Source organism: Myotis lucifugus, unplaced genomic scaffold (assembly GCF_000147115.1).
Source record: "Myotis lucifugus unplaced genomic scaffold, Myoluc2.0 scaffold_208, whole genome shotgun sequence".
In the NCBI taxonomy this organism is placed as follows: Eukaryota; Metazoa; Chordata; class Mammalia; order Chiroptera; family Vespertilionidae; genus Myotis; species Myotis lucifugus.
Window position 1 is genome coordinate 1,238,581 of NW_005871256.1, and position 16,257 is coordinate 1,254,837.

Consider the following 16,257-nt stretch of genomic DNA (forward strand, 5'->3'; position numbering starts at 1 on the left):
GCCAGCCCATTGTGACACACATCTGCACACTTGCCACCAATGGGGGCACCATTTCATACTAACGGTAACATCCTATATCACCTGCGTCATCTCTTGTTGTCAGCAACAGTTAGACGTACACCATTACACAGAAATGGTGTCATGTCCCCAGAGCCTTTGCGTCTGGCACAGTCAATGTAAATGCCACCCTCTGTGGTTGTACACTGCACAGCATGCACACTGTATGTGGTACCCTTGCCTTACACCCAAACCATCGCACAACGCCACTGACATATTCCACTGTAACAATAACCCGCTTAGCTGCACACTACCACAGACAATACACTTCCAGCAGAGTCACTTCCCATCAGGAGGGACACACCACCACCACACACTGAGTCACATGGCGCAGACCCAAACCTGCCCTGCTAGCACCTAGTACCCTCTCCCATGGTTCCATCACTACCTGCATGGTCCCACACACGTGCACCACTGCCTCCATGCTGTGAGAATGACTGGGATCCTAACCACACACCCTGACAGTGATGGCACCCTGGCCATTATCAGTGACAAGAGGCGGGGGGGGGGAGGCACTCATCAGATGAGCCAGGTGGCCGAGGGCCCTTCTCTGTGCACCGCCTCACAGCTCTGTTTCTGTCTGGGGCACATGGCCACCCCATCAAACCAAGAGCAACTCTGCCCTTTCAGGCTCACGCTAGAATAGCAGGATGTGGAGTTGGCACTGGGAGCTTTCAGATGTCTCCCTGCACCCACCAGCTGAGGTGGGGCCCAGCCAGCAGGCTCCAGATCAGGGCTGGCAGCCAGCGCTTCCTAGATGCCTCCTGGCCTCCTGCGTGGCATCCAGAGTGCCCTTTGGACTGAAGCAGTTGCAGGAAAAAACTGGCCGACCTTTGGACGAGCACCCTTCTCACTGATCACCACATTTACGGTCTGTGACAGTTGTCATTCGTCACACGCTGTTCCTCGATCCCCACACAAAGTACTGACATTAGCTCTCTTGATTGGCTGCCTAGTGAACATTCAAGGCATGTACATATCATTTTAAAAATCTGTTCAAATCTGGCCCCCTGCCCCAGCCCAGAGAGCTCATAAATAAAAGAAGAAATTCAGCAGCAGCAGCCAGGGTAAGCCACCTTAAGCAGAGCCATATCCATATTTTACCAGGTGACTCTTAGCTGTCCAGAGAGCAGGCTCTGCAAGGACCGGAGGCCAGGGTGGGGGAGGTGACTGGCAGCTGGCTGGATTAAAGATGCAGGAGATTGAAGAAAATGCTGACAACCCACATGACATGAGGACCCTGATCTGGGTGTGAATTCATTTTTATTTTATTTTTTAGTGAGAAACTGGAGATAGGAAAGACTGTAAATGTCAATGTAAAAAAATATCTGCAGAGCAAAAGTTACATTTCCATAGGCTGTGGGATGTGTCAGAAGAGGAGCAGACTCGTGTGGTGGAAGGACCCCAGCGTGCGGTGACAGGCAGGCCCGGGCTGGCATCCTGGCTCTGCCCAAGACTCACTGTATTACCCTGGGCCTTGTCTTCCCCATCTTGAAAATAGGGGTTTGTGTGAACTAAAGGAGAGATGTAATTTATGCAAAGCACCAAAACGAGCTCCTGAGATATATTGGGGACCCAGTTGGTTGCTTTGATTAGTAGTATTATAATCACTAGGAAATGCTTATAATATTTAGCAACTTTTCTGCAGTGATAACAGAGCATTTGGGAACCATGTCCAAACTGGTAACACTGAACAAGGAGCAAGTACTCATCTCTCCACCATCTTTTCTTGACAGGAAGCACCAATAGCTAATGTGTCATGATTTACCCTAATCATTCAATAGGGATGAAGCCACCAAAACTTGACTGACTGTCCTTTTATTCATCAGTAAGATTTTCTGCAGCTAGATATGATTCATGTCAGCTCATGCAGTTTTAATAGACTCATAGAAACTTGGGTTCAAAGGGGGTTTTAGCTGTCACCTGTCACCCAACTGCCATCATCCAGGGCTGGGGAACTCACCACCTCGCATGAGGCACCTCATACTATGGCTGGACAGCTGCAATTGGTAGACAGTCTTTAGAGCATCTGTCTGCTCCCTTTACCTTTCCCCCATTGCCCTAATTCTGTCTTCAGCACCAGCAAAAACAATAGTACTCTTCTTCCTTTTCAATGGTCATTCATTCATCCAACAAGCATATCCTTAGCACCTACTTCGCCAGGCACCATAAGTGCTAGTATTACAAATTGAGCAAGACCTGCCAGCCCTGGGAGGGCTAATCCCCCTTCAGTACTCTCTCCTTCAGGGGAGACATCCTCAGATCTTTCAACCTTCCCTCATTTGACCTGTCCAGAGCCCACACCAAACTACCCCCTTCTCTTCTAAACAGCCTTGATCTTATCAAATTCTATCTTAAATTGTGGTGCCCAGAACTGAGCTCCATATTTTTCTAAAAGTTAAGTTGGGTTTTTAGCCCAGCTTGGTCGACATCCATGTCAAAGGCAATGTCTGTTGTGGAAAAACCCCAATTGTAACTACAGGCTCCCGGCCAGATCCCATTCTAGAAGAACAGAGAGAAAGAAGGAAGGAGGGAGGACTGTGGCTCCTGAAATGGCAGGATGTCAGGTCTCCCTGCCCAGAACTCCCTTCAGGCATTAGTGCCAAATCTGTCGTTCTAACCAAACACTCTCCCCTCTGCCCCTCTCCATTAGTGTCTGCCACAGGAAAGGGAAGAAAAATCAAGAATGAGTATGCCAATGGCCCTACATGGTGCCAAGCAGGGCACTCAGACATAAAGGAAGGACCTTCCCTATACCAGCCCACAGCCTGTAAGGGGAGAACAGAGATGAGCTTCAGAAGAGACTCTGCAGGTGAGGAAGGGGGTCTACCAATGGCCTCTGACTTGTGGGGAGGGGGTTCCCTACTTTGAGGCCTCTGCTGAGAACATGTACAAAGGAACAGTCCCCCCTCACTGGAACAAAAGCATGCCTCCTTCCTCTCCCAGGTCCGGTCCTCTGCAGCTCTTGCCGCTCCCTCCTTGGAAAAAAGCCATCCTCTTACAACGCAGAAGTCATCCCCACTCTGGCATGACCCTGACTGATGTGCAATCTCTTGCAAATCTTTTAAAGTCCTGGGCCAAGGCCCTCCTCTCCGAAGCCATTTTCCTACACATCCGGCTGGATTAAAAGACTCATTTTAGAGCCAAAAGATGGCAGGTGGGATGGAAAGGCTCATTATGAGACAGTAGTAAATCAAACAAACAAACAAAAAGAGTGGGAGAGGAGGAGGAAAGGCCAAGGGTGGGGGCAGATGTTGCCTGCCACCTGGAGTCCCCTTTTCTTCCCTGGGCCTAGGAGAGAAGGAAATGGCCTTCCAGAATAAAGTTTCCCAAAGGGGTCCTTATTTTTCACAGGATAGCAGATCTAGAAGGGCGGGGCTTGCTCACGGTCCACTGCAATGCTGCAGCTGTCTTCAGCCTCGGGGCTCCTCACCCCTATGGGGACCTGACCAGTATTCAGCAATGTTCATTGAATGCCCATGTAGTGGGACACTGTACTGAGAGGCTGCAGAGATGATCTGGTGGCAATCCTGCCCTGTAGGAAAGAGGCGTGCAAACAGAGGAACAGGGGCTCCTGGAACTGGGGTGTGTCTCAGGGGGTGGGAACTGTGAGGAGAGTGCGCCCAATTCCACCTGGCGGAGTCAAGGAGGGCTTTCCTGCACAGATGGCCTTTGAGTTCTGCTTTAAAGAACCCTTCCTCCATCCCCTTGCTCCCACTGCCCCTCAGGGCATTAAAGCAGCTAGTTTGTGGTCCTAACACATGTGGCCAGGACAGGTGGCAGCAGGGGGGATTGGCAAGGAGAGGAGAGCAGGCAAAGGTAGAGAACAAAGGGGAGTGGAGGGAGGAGAGAGGGGGAAAGCAGGGGAAATGAGAAAGGGAGCGGGAGGAAGAAGAGGGGGGGGGAGAGGGGGAAGAGAAGAGAAAGAGAGGATGCAAGGAGAGAGAGGGAGAGAGATTTGAATTTCCCATCTGAAAGGGGAGAGGTAGCACGTCAGGGCCTGGCTGAGGGGCCTGATTGGAGGGCGTCTCTGGCAGCAGCAGCAGCAGCAGCGGCCCCAGCTCGCCAGGCGGAGTTGCACGAGGCTGCGAAGCGGCGGGAGCTGGAATAGCAGAAGCAACCGCCTCGTTGAGTCCAGCCGGAGCCCTGCAGTGGCTCAGACGGTAGCAGGGACCGCCAGGTCGGTGCTGGCCATGGGCCGGGAGGGCGGAGCCGGGCTATGGGCAACAGGGTCCCGGCTCTCGTCTCGAGGCCGCAGGGCATCCCGGGAGGCTGGGGTTTATTGCTTTGGGGGTACAGCACCCCAAGACTGCTCGGGCGCAGGATTGGGAGGCTGCATGGCAGTAGCAAGCACCTTCCCGGGGCGCGCTGGCCGCTGGCCGTGGTACTGAAAGGACAGCTCCCTGCGAGGGGGGAGCGAGCAGGCTGAAAGGGAGTGAAGCCGCATAAACTGGGAAAAGGTATGGGCCCCCTTCCCACCCCCAGGAGCGCCCCCGCCACGGGCAGAAGCTCCAAACAGCCCAGCTCCTGGGGAGTCAGGACCGCCCCGAGGGCAATGGGAGACTCAAGTCTGAACCCAGAGAACAACTTCGAGCTGGGGTGGGGGTGGGGATCTCGATCCAAGCTACTTAGCGAGAGCCTGCCAGGGCCCTCTTCCCCCCAGAGGAGGAAGCCGCCCCCGTGGGGTACAGTTCAGGCTCCCGGAGTGAGTCAGAGGTCGGCGGGAGAGGAACAGACAGACCAAAAAGGAGGGGAGAGCCTAACCACCGTTGGGGGTGGGGGACCAAAGGGACTATTTGTTCTCAGAGGAGGCGCGCAGGTTTGGGCAGCACAGCAAGCCGCCTAGGGTCATTAGGAAGAATCTCTTTTATGCCGTCGCCTGCCCCACTCTGCCCCCTCCCCTGGCAAAGTTTGAGACCTGGCTGGGTCTTGAGGTTGGAGCTATGTGTTGGGGGAGGGGCACTCTCGGTGGCCTATGGAGAGCTGGGCAGAGGTGCTGGCTATGTTGGTCTGTGAGAGGGGCGCCAGGGTTCCTGTTCCCTATTCTGGCGGGGGGGGGGGGGGGCTCAAAGCCCCAGCCACTTCTGCTCTTCTCCCGGAGCAGGGGCCCCACCCCCTTCCATTCTCCACTGCCCCTTCCCCTCCCCCAGGGCTTCCTTCCAGGGGCTTGGGGGGGGGGGGGGATAGACGGAAAATCCCTGTTAGTTGAGGGGGGCAAAAAAGCAAATGAGTGTTGAATTGAGTTTCAGTGAATATACTAGTAGACTGGACTTGAGCCATTAAAAAACAAACAAACAAAAAACAGAAAAACAACTTCAAGGACACCCCCTGCAGGTGCCTCCGCGTCTACTTGTCAGGTGGGAGGAGCCCAGTTCCAAACAGGCTGGGGCTCAGGAGGCAGAGCCTGAGGAGGTGCCTCTGCAGCCTTCAGGCTGGGACGGGCTGGGACCCGCTGGGAGAGAGTCAGGAAGAAGCTGCAGATGCGATCTGGGTCCAGGGCATGCTGAAGGCAAGGAAACCGGGTGCTGCAGCTGCCCTTCCCCCACCCCCTGCTCTGCCTCCCCTCCCCCGGCCCAGCATCCCCACCACCACCACCCTTCGAGCAGCGGGATAAACCAAAGCTCCCCGCAGAACCGCCGAGGAGCGCCTCCTGGCGGTCTAGACGAAATCCTCAATTGCACACAAACTGCTGGACCTCAGCACTCCTACAGGCATATGGCAAATCCCTACACACACGCCTGCACACGCCCACGCGCGCACACACGCTGCCTAAGTTCAGAGTCAGAATGCAGATCATACCTCGAACGCGTACATCCTCACATACTTGCTGACACAGAACATTAAATTCAATCCAGCTGGCTCCACCACGAACCAGGAGATGCTGCAGACACTGGGATTGGAAAAATGCACAAGATACAGGGAGGAGCCCAGAGGGACCGGGAAGAGAAAGACACATAACTGGACAGAGAGCACGAGCTGGAGGTAGTCAAGGCTGCCCTAGCAAGTACAGGGGAAGACATCATCATATCTCATTGAGGAGACCCAGGAAATTTCATGGAAGGAGTGACAATTAGAGGCATCTTTGAAAATGAGTACTGCTGCTGATGATGATGATGACAATGATGATAATGATGGTGATGACAGCCAATATGTACTGAGCACCTACTATGTGCCAAACACTGCATTATCTCCTTTAATGTTCACAACATGCCTTGGGCATAGGTGTTATTGTCTCCATTTTACAAATGAGAAAAGATTAAATTACTTGCTTAAGGTCACTTATAAGTAGTGGAACCAGGATTTGAACTGGCAGAGATGAGGTTAAGAGGTTTCGAGGCTGTGGAAACAGCATGAACAAATGCCCCAGGGTTTAGAAGGCATACTCTGTGTTGGGGCACAGCTGAGGCAGAGCCACATGCAAGGTGTGGGAAACGAATGGCAAAGCAGGCAGGTGCTAGACTGTGCTGGACTTGAAGGTCAGCACAAGGACTCTGATTGGTTTAACAGGTCGTGTGGAGCCATGGCAGGGTGTGTTTGCATGAGCAGACCTGCCCTTTAGAAAGATTAATCAGACGGTCGTGTGGAGGATGGATGAGAGCTGGAGGAGAGACAGTTTAAATGTATGCACAAATCCAGAGCCTTGAGGCCCCAACCAAGGCATTATAGCAGCCACAGGAGAGAGGAGGGTGTGAACACAGATTGTGAAGCTACAGTCTCCGGACTTCTCCCTCAGCACCCATCCCATTTGTAACTCACCAATTCCTTGTGTGGTCTTTGTCCAGTGTCTGCCTCCCCAGCCGGCTGAATGCTGTGACAGCAAAGGCTGGGACTCCCTTGTGCCCTGCCACAGCCTCAGCACCCATAACAATGCCTGGCAGAGAGCAGGTGCTCTAAGAATATTTATAGTGTGAGTGAGTGTGTGAGTGAATAAATGAAGAAGTCGCTGAGTCTCGAGTTTTCAGTTGAGGCAAGTGTAACCAAGCATGCTGGAGGAGAAGATAGTTGGGTGGGGGAGGCAAGGATGAGACTGCTCCCTGGACAGGATAAATTGAGATTATCCATGTGACAATACCCAGCCGAGAGTTAAATGTGCAGGTTTGAGGAGAGTGGGTGAAGGGAGGAGGGTGAGATGGGGGGGAGGAATCAATCTGTGGCTATAAAAGGACATAAACCTATAAGAGTAGGTGAGATTCCCAAAGGAAATAGTGGGGGAGGGAGGGGCAGGAGGGGAAAGGAAGAGAGATTCCCTAATGAACAGCTACATTTTAAAGCAGCGATTTTCAACTAGCATGCCACTGCACACTGGTGAGCTGCAAGAATGTTTAAAATATGCAATACCTGCCTATTTAGTCAGGGGCACTGACCCCTTTTCCCTTAGATTGTGAAACAAAAAATGACAACAGCCAACACAACAATAGCCATCTGGTGTGAATGAATCAAAATTACACCTATTTTTTTTTCTGTCAGATTGGCAAAAAAATATTTTTTCTGAAGTGCCCAGAATTTTAGTAATTAGTTTATGTAGCCAGGAGATGAAAGAGGTTGAAAATTGCTGTTTGAAAGGACAGGAGTCAGGAAAGGAGAGAGTGAGAACCTGTCTGATAAGACCACAGAGTGCTGTGTCATGGAATTCAGGAAGTTCAAGAAGGCAGAAAAAACCTGGGGGGCAGGGGCAGGCAGGGGTCATCTCCAGCATCTGATGCTACACAGGGATGGAGGAGGACCAGGGCTGTGAAAACACTCCTGGGTCTGACGGTTAGGCAGCCTCTGGCGAATCTGACTAGGGTAGTTTGGGTGGCACTGCAGAAGCAGCAAATCCCGGATCTCACAGAGCTGTAGGGCTTAACTGGGAGGTGAAGAAGCAGACACACCAGGTAAAGACTCTCGCCATGAAGTGAGAGGGCAGCGATTAAGAAAAGGATGGGGTCAGGGCAAGAGTTGGAGAAGGAGGGGATAAAAGACCTAAGGATGCGGTTAGAGATGTGAGGGACAGGGAGTGATGAATGGATCGAGGAGGAGGTGCGAAGAGAGAAAATCTGGAGTGAAGGCCGATGGGTTGGCTCCCAGGGAAGGAGGGGTCCTCTTCCTCAGGAGCTAGGAGGAGGGGAAGTCACAGGAGCTCATACTAGCTGGCATTAATCATTTTGATAATGATAACAGCCACCATTTACTGAGCCTCCATCATGTGCCAAACACATTCCTAGGTTTGTTCTAACCTTTCAAAGTGGTATTATAATCCTCACTTTATAACAAAGACTGAGACTCAGAGATGTTAAGTCAATTACTCATTATCACTCAGCTAAAAAGTAGCAGATTGAGGATCCCTGTCAGGTATGCCTGACCCCAAAGCTCACAGAGCCTTCCCCTGCATCACATGAAGTGTGGAGGAAGGTCACCTGCTGAGCGGGATGGTATAAGAGGACATTGGGCCTTGAGATATTGGTTAGGAAAGTCTTGACAGGGTGAACAAGACACTGCTTAAGAGCTGAGAGGACCATACTGGGAGTGGGCAACAAGCTCTGGACATAAGCATGGAGAAGACTCAGCCCTTGAGTGGATACACTGCATACTGGGGGGGGAGGGGTGGTAATCAGTGTTTGCTGAATGAATGAATGAATGAATGGAAACAGGGGAGTCTGGAGAGGGAGACGGTTTGGTGTAGAAAGATAGCATGTTGAGTCTGAGCAGTGCCCAGAAAAAAACATCTAGGTATCATCAGTATCAGAGATTATTAAAGCCCCTGGAAAGGATCATTTTTCCCTAGGGGAAGGTGAGAGAGGAAAAAGGCTAAGTCCAGAGTCCTGAGAACATCTTCATTGAAGACACAAGAGGAAGAAGAGGAGACAGCAAAGGACAGAGATAGAGAAGAGGGGACAGAAGTGAAAGGAAAATAGAGAAGTAGAGGAGAGAGAGCAGTAGGAGATGGGGTGGTGGGGAGAGAGAATAACAGAACCAAGAGAGGAGAGGGGTTTAAGGATACAGTGGAGTGGCCAGCAGTGCAAATACTTTAGAACAGAAGTGCCCGGGAAAGGGCTCAGAAGGAACACCTGGTCACGAGAGACGTGCCAAAGCAGCAACTTCGGGAGGAGGCTGGAACTAAAGTCCAGGTGCCCTGTCAACCAATTTGAAATAGCTCGAATTAGAGTCCTGTGTCTTCTACCACCACCTGCAATTCCTTGAGCAGCGTGTAAACACAGGAGGAGGAACCCAATGGTTCCTGGAACCATTCAATGTTTAAGTTGTGTGTTTTTTCCCTGTTCTTAGAAATGCAGTCTCTTTACAATGTTTGGAACCAAACGAAACCACCCTGATAGACTGAGCTGAGCAATCTTCAAGCTCAGAATGTTGGGTCAGGGTGGGTTCTCTTGCATTTCCTACAAGTGCTGGTCCGTTTGGGTGTGTCCTCGTCAACATGCAGTCAGCAGTGGCTAATATTAATGAGTTCCCACACACCAGGCACTGGGCCAGTTTCTTGTCTTCTCCTTCAAACACCAGTAGAAGGGTAGCCTTAACATACCCCATTTTGTAGGGAACTCAATGAAGCTTTCCCAGGGACCCAGTCAGTACTGGAGCCAGTGTGTCTGATGCCAAAGCCCGTGGGGACTTTTTCTACTCCATCATGATTTTCCCTCCTCAAAACAACCAACTTCTCAGGTGGTCTGACCATGTAGACATCTCAAATAGACTCTCAGGCCCCATTTTATGGAAAGATCTCACTCTGACAATATGTTTTCTCATTTTGAAAGAAATGAGGGAAATCCATCAGCAACTGAAAACCAAGTGACCTTGAACTCCACCTGGTTGCAATATCTGGTCTGGCTTCTCTGCCACCATTTCGCAGGACCTTTTTCCTTCTAGCAAAACACAAAGACCCCAAGGCTGTGTGGGATGAAAGGCCTTGGGAAGTCATTCTGCCCTCAATTGACCATCAAGCCACATCACACTTTGGACAGCTCACGGATGTCCCATCCACACCCAAAAGGAGATTTATGGCGGCTTTGCCTATGAAAGAACCAGTGATACTAAATGGTTAAAATAAAAAGGAAACCTCTAGGAGTTAGAGCACCGGTGTTCAAATTCTTAGGGATGTGGAGGAAACAGGGTACAAAGGAGGCCAAGGGTGGAAGGGGGGCTCCAGGCTCTCTACCCCTGCCCCCACCACTGGAATAGTTCCACTTCTACATATTTTGCATATTGAGATTCTCATTAAGCTTTTACTTGAATAAAATCTTCTGAGGCAAAATAATAACAATTAAAAAATAAAATAAAACTGAAAGTCAGTGATTTAGGGAGAGGGAAGGAGGACTAACATAAGCTGAGTGCTTATAAGGCCCCATGGTTGGTACTTTAAAGGTTCTAAGCCCCAAGAAGAGTATCATGTCTCTAACCCCCTATGTGTAATTCAAAATAAATATTAAGCTATAAACAACAAACTTGCATGTATACTACAATAAAAATAATGTATTTCTCCATTTGCCTGTTTTCAGAAGTCTGGATATGTTCATCCAAGCTAGCTGTTTTCACTTCCTCACCTGCCCTGATTTGTGGGGCCCTGAGCACACTCTCATTCCATCTAGGGGTCAATCCAGTGGCCCAGGCTGGAATTCTCTGGTCTCCACAGTAGCTCCGGGAAAGGAGGCACTGCCATTTCTATCTTATAGAGGAGGAAAGTGGGGTTCAAAAAGGTTCAGAAATTTGCCTGAAAGACACATAGCAAATAAGAAATGAGGGTGACATTACTAGAACCTTGCTCTGCCTGCATCCAAATGAGAGGCTCTTTCTAAGACTCCTGACTATAATCAAATTCAAGCAATACAGTTAAGATGGTTTTAAAATAGGGATCTAGCCCTAACCAGTTTGGTTCAGTGGAAAGAGTATTGGCCTGCAGACTGAAGGGTCCCAGGTTCGATTCCGGTCAAGTGCACATGCCCAGGTTGTGGGCTCAATCCCCAGTACAGGGCGTGCAGGAGGCAGATGATCAATGATTCTCTTTCATCATTGATCTCTCTCTCTCTCTCTCTCTCTCTCTCTCTCTCTCTCTCTCCCTTTCCCTTCCTCTCTGAAATCAATAAAAATGTATTTAAAAACCGCCCTCGCCGGTTTGGCTCAGTGGATAGAGCGTTGGCCTGTGGACTGAAGGGTCCTGGGTTCGATTCCGGTCAAGGGCACATGCCTGGGTTGTAGGCTAGATCCCCAGTGGGGGGCGTGCAAGAAGCAGCCAATCAATTATTCTCTCTTATCATTGATGTTTCGATCTCCCTCCCTCTCCCTTACTCTCTGAAATTAATTTAAATATATATAAAATAAAATAGGGATCAGAGCCATTTGGCAGCATATGGTGTGCCTGGTACATAGCAAGTGCTCAAGAAATAGCACCTTTCCCTGCGGTTCAAGGGCATTGCGTCTTGGCCTCAGACTGATGGTGTCCCATGGTGCCTGTGAACTTGGATGAGGCCACCGTCTGTCTAACTCCAGCAACCTGCCTGTGCAGAGGTCTCTCCCATCTAACTCCCAACTCCTCTTTTGCAGGTTGGCAAATCTCCCCAGCCAGGCCTGCCAGGAGCCCTGCATGCAAATTCAGCTGTGGGCTAGGGCACGCTAACCGGAGTCATAGGCATGGACTTCGTCATGAAGCAGGCCCTCGGAGGTGAGGCCCAACCCCTCAACCAGGGTCTGAACCCAGGTGGGAGAGGCCCTCGGGGCACCAGGCACCGCTATCCCAACTCTGGGCACCCCTGACCTCATTCTCTCCCTTCCCAACCCCTCCCCTGCAGGGGCCACCAAGGACATGGGGAAAATGCTGGGGGGAGAGGAGGAGAAGGACCCAGATGCACAGAAAAAGGAAGAGGAGCGGCAGGAGGCGCTGCGGCAGCAGGAGGAGGAGCGCAAGGCTAAGCATGCGCGCATGGAGGCCGAGCGTGAGAAGGTCCGGCAGCAGATCCGAGACAAGGTCAGCACCACCCACCTGCCCACCCTGGAGTGTAGGAGGCACAGGGGAACAATGGGTCCCCAAACCCTGGCCTCAAGTTCCCCTGAATCCCAGCTCTGACCTTAGACCTAGTTCTCTCTGAGCTTCAGAAAAATGGATGTTACAGGAACACCTCCCTCAAGGATCTATGGTGATTACAAATGATGATGCACATAGGAAGTGCTCCCTAATGTTGCTGCTATGGGTCTGCAATCTCCTATTCAAAACCCTTGAGACCAAATATGTTTAGAATCCAGAATTTGGGGATTTTTGAAAAGTACCATAGGGCCCTGAGCACCTGTTACTGTTAGGTATCACTCCTAGTGGGTCTGTGACTGCCACCCTATGCCAAACAGATTAATACATGTCTGGCCACACCACTACAATAAATCAAGATTATAAGTAGCCTTCCATCAGTTGAAGTCAAGTTTTGTCACCAAAATTCGGGTCCAAACATATGGGAGAACTTTCAGATTTCGGCAATTTCAAAAGAGCAGAGAAGTCATTATGAGCAGGTATTGATTTTAAAGGAAACCCCACACACCGCCTCTCTACTTCTGGGGACAGACATAATTCTACAAGAAGGTATCCTTATCCCCATTTTATAGATAAGAGGACTGAGGCTGAGGGAGTTCTCATGAGTTGCCCCAGCTGAGTCTGCATGACCTTGAGATCAGCTCTCTCCTTGCCCTGTTCATGCTCATGTCTGCCCTCCCCCTCCCCCTAGTATGGGCTGAAGAAGAAGGAAGAGAAGGAAGCTGAGGAGAAGGCAGCCCTGGAGCAGCCCTGCGAGGGGAGCCTGACGCGGCCCAAGAAGGCCATCCCTGCGGGCTGCGGGGATGAGGAGGAAGAGGAGGAGGAGAGCATCCTGGACACGGTGCTCAAATACCTGCCCGGGCCGCTGCAGGACATGTTCAAGAAGTAACCAGCCCTCCTGCCCATCCCCACTCCACTTGTTACTTTTTTTTTTTTGGTTCTTTCTTTTCTTTTGATTCAGTTAAGTCTCAGTTCTGACAGGGAAAACCTCAGTTGGCCTCTGCCCACCTGTCCCTGGCTAGGGGCTCATCTCCTTAGCACTCCCTCATACACCCTTCATCCCAGAGTATCCAACCCCACCTCACACCCAAGTTTCTTGAAAAAGGGAAGACAGCTATTCCCCAGCAGGGGCATTATCCAGTGTGGGAGGCACTGGGGCCCCCTTCTAGAAGCCTAAGGTCCATGCTAGTGTGGTAACCCCCATACATTCCTTCATGCACCCCACTGCCAGGAGGACCACTGTCCCCAGCCAGCCAAAGTAATGACACATTCCAGCCCTGCCCAGTATGCTGACCTTTGGCTTCTGACCCCCAGTGGGTTCCAGGTCAGGGCAGGGGTTCTGGGTTGTCTCGCTCTGAGGAAGGGAGTCCGGGTAAGCCTGCCCTGTGAGGGCCCAGCCTGAGAGGCCCCCTGTATTCTGGGAAGGAGGCTGAGGCTCTCCTTCTTCACTCCCCCTGGTGACACCCAGGAGTACCCCTGCCCCGACCACCACCTGAAAAGGTATAGCCCCCACAAAGCCAGTCCCTCCAAATGGATCCTCTTTGGACTTTAACTCATCTGTGGAGGGGCCCAGGGTAGGGTAGCTCCTTGTTCTCCCCACCCTCCACTTAGATCTGGGGGGCCCACTGCCAGTCTGGGCCCAGCTTGCCCAGACAAGGGGCTGCCCAGGCCCCCCCCAGAAAATACTTGGAGCCATTGGGCAGCGATGGCCCATGCCATGGGACCCCCCCATTGGTGCAGCCAAGCTGCCCCCATTCCTATCCACCCCTCATTCCCACCACCCTGTCCTGTCTATGTGCTTCCAGGACCCCATGGTCCCCTGGAGGACCCTTCCTGGCTAAAGCCCCAAGCCTTTGGGGAAAAGCCAGTCCCCACTTGACAGAGGCATCTGTCCATTCATCTCATCGGCCAAGAACAAACTCTCCACTGGGATGTGGGAGACTGGTGTTTGTTCCTCCCACCACAAATTGTTAAGGCCTCTTGCTCAGTCAGTTTTGTGAGAACTGAGGACCATGAAGCAACAAGAGAGGAAATTGTGTGTCCATGCATGCATGCGTATGCGTGGCAGAGAGCGCATCAGCAATTATGTGTCCAGAGATTGTGCATATGGTTAGAAAGAAAGAAAGAGAGAGAGAGAGAGAGAGAGAGAGAGAGAGTCTTGAGACTATGAGTGTGTGTTAGTCCCTGTGTTAGAGGTTGTGTATGTTAGGCAGCCTGTGTATATGTGCTTGTTTGAGGTGGTATATATGAGTTGACATTGTGCCCTATGTGTGTGCTAGCCATCTCACATGTGTGGGAGAGCTTGCATGTGTGAGCTTGTATTTGCATGTGTTTTCAAAGCATCATGTGTGTTAGGAGTGATGGGTATGTGTTAGATGTTGTAGAAATGTGTGAGAGTTGTTAGATGTGCTAAGACTGTTGTGTGCATGTATGTGGCTCTAAAAAGGCAGGTGTATGCAGAACAAGCTCTTGGAGAGAAAAAAATATGGGTAAGATGCCTCCTCTTAGCCCCAAAACCATTTGTCACAAATAGCCACATTCAACAGGAGACTTTGTCCTTGGCCTAGAGTCCTTCCACCCTTGGGGGGTTCCTGCCTGAGGTCTTCACACGTCCACTGGGACAGATCCAGGCAGTGCCCCAAGAAGCCATGCTGGGCCCCGGCCAGGGCCTACCCCCAAAGCTGGGGCTAGGGAGGGGCGACTTGCCTGCCCCTGTGCCCCTGCCCCATTGGCCCCAGTTTGCATTCTGCAGGTTTTCCATTTTAGTGGATTTATGCTTTTATTTCAGAGAGAGACATGTGTCTTCTCTGTCCATTTCCAATAGTTAAAGCCATATCAGTTAGACTGCAATACTTTAAAGACGAGACAAAACAATCCATATGTTTAGGGAACCAGAAAAGTACCTGGTCTGTCCCTTCTCTGGGGAGCCGGGCCTCAGCAGCTCCAGCTCCCTGGATTTGCCCTTCTCCCTCACCCCCGCCCCTTCCCTGTGCCCATGTCCTGCCCCGCATGGGGCCTGTCTCTGTATCTGTGCCTGTGTCTGTGATGGGGAGCCACCTTGCACCCCTATTGTCTGCTTGTCTGAGTATGTCTATTATCCTGGGCAGGATGGTCATTCTCTAGAGCCCTGGGGTCCTGGAGCAGAGATAGGCAGGGCCCAGTCCAGGAGCCCGAGGCCTCCACACACCCTGTGTGTGAGACCCACTGGACACAGGGGTGGATCCCAAGTGTTCAAAAAGGTCTCCCCCTTGACAGGGACCCACTGACCATGAAGGTGGGGCCAGGGCACAGATCATGCTAAATGGACAGTGGAGACCGAGGCCTGGGAGCTCAGATGAGTAGTGGAACCCAGCCATACAAGATATTTCAGGTGAGCCTGAGGGACCCCAGAGCCTCAGAGTGCATCCTGGTGGTCTCTGAAGCCCTCTGCACCCCCAGAGTGGGCTCGGGGCTTTTCCCACAGGAGAGTGCCCTCCAGGCTGGCTGGCTGGCTTAGTCTGGGACACCTCCCAGACTCTCCAGACTCCTCTAGCCTGGTCCCAGCAGTAGGACTGGAGTTCTTTGGGAGGTGGGAGCAAGGAGAGAATTTCAGCCTGGGGCATACCTGGCTCTAACCACTGCCAGGTGATCACTCTCAGGTCCAGGAGAACATGATGACTATCATTCCTGACACAGACTTGACTCTGGAGAGCAGCCAATGTGCAGCACACTCGTGAGGAGACAAAATATGTGTGGAGGGTTCTAGCAGGGCAGGGAGAATCACATGATGTGCCTGGGGTAGGAGATGTGTGTGTCCCACTGGATGGGAGGGGATGAGAGTGTCGCCACAAATGGGGCAACGTGCATGTGACATACTTGGGAGGCCGGGTGGGGAGCCCCAGAATTCAGCACACACACAATATACATAGCAGACATCCACTAACTAGAGATATAGGAAGAGCAATCATTGTAAATGGTGAGAACAGAACAAGATGCAGGGGAGTGCGCACTGCCCGAGGTGGGTATGTGTACTTCCCAAGGAAGGCCACTGACATGCTGTGGGCCTGGAAGGCCACCGCCAGAGAGGAGGGACCAGGCCTCTCTGGATTTGCCATGTTAGGCACCTCAGACAGGCAAGGATGTGGGCATCCTCCACTCCAGTTCCAGAAGGTCCTGGAGGGTGTTCTTACCAGCAAAGCCATATGGGGTCTCCTCCA

General features: G+C 51.6%; 1 protein-coding gene across 1 annotated transcript; it reads left to right on the plus strand.

Moving 5' to 3' along the window:
• Positions 1-4,072: 4,072 nt before the first annotated feature.
• Positions 4,073-12,977, plus strand: CPLX2 (complexin 2). The gene is made up of 4 exons (XM_006097672.3): positions 4,073-4,237; positions 11,587-11,704; positions 11,832-12,007; positions 12,753-12,977. Exons 2-4 carry the CDS (start codon positions 11,674-11,676, stop codon positions 12,948-12,950), a joined length of 405 nt encoding a protein of 134 aa, XP_006097734.1. The 5' UTR covers positions 4,073-4,237; positions 11,587-11,673; the 3' UTR covers positions 12,951-12,977.
• The last annotated feature ends 3,280 nt before the right edge of the window (positions 12,978-16,257 follow it).

Excerpts from the sequence above, each read along its gene's own strand:
- CPLX2 (XM_006097672.3), top strand. The coding sequence starts at position 11,674 with ATGGACTTCGTCATGAAGCAGGCCCTCGGAG. Across the intron at positions 11,705-11,831 it reads CATGAAGCAGGCCCTCGGAG|GGGCCACCAAGGACATGGGG; the intron begins GTGAGGCCCAAC and ends CCTCCCCTGCAG. Across the intron at positions 12,008-12,752 it reads GGCAGCAGATCCGAGACAAG|TATGGGCTGAAGAAGAAGGA; the intron begins GTCAGCACCACC and ends CCCTCCCCCTAG.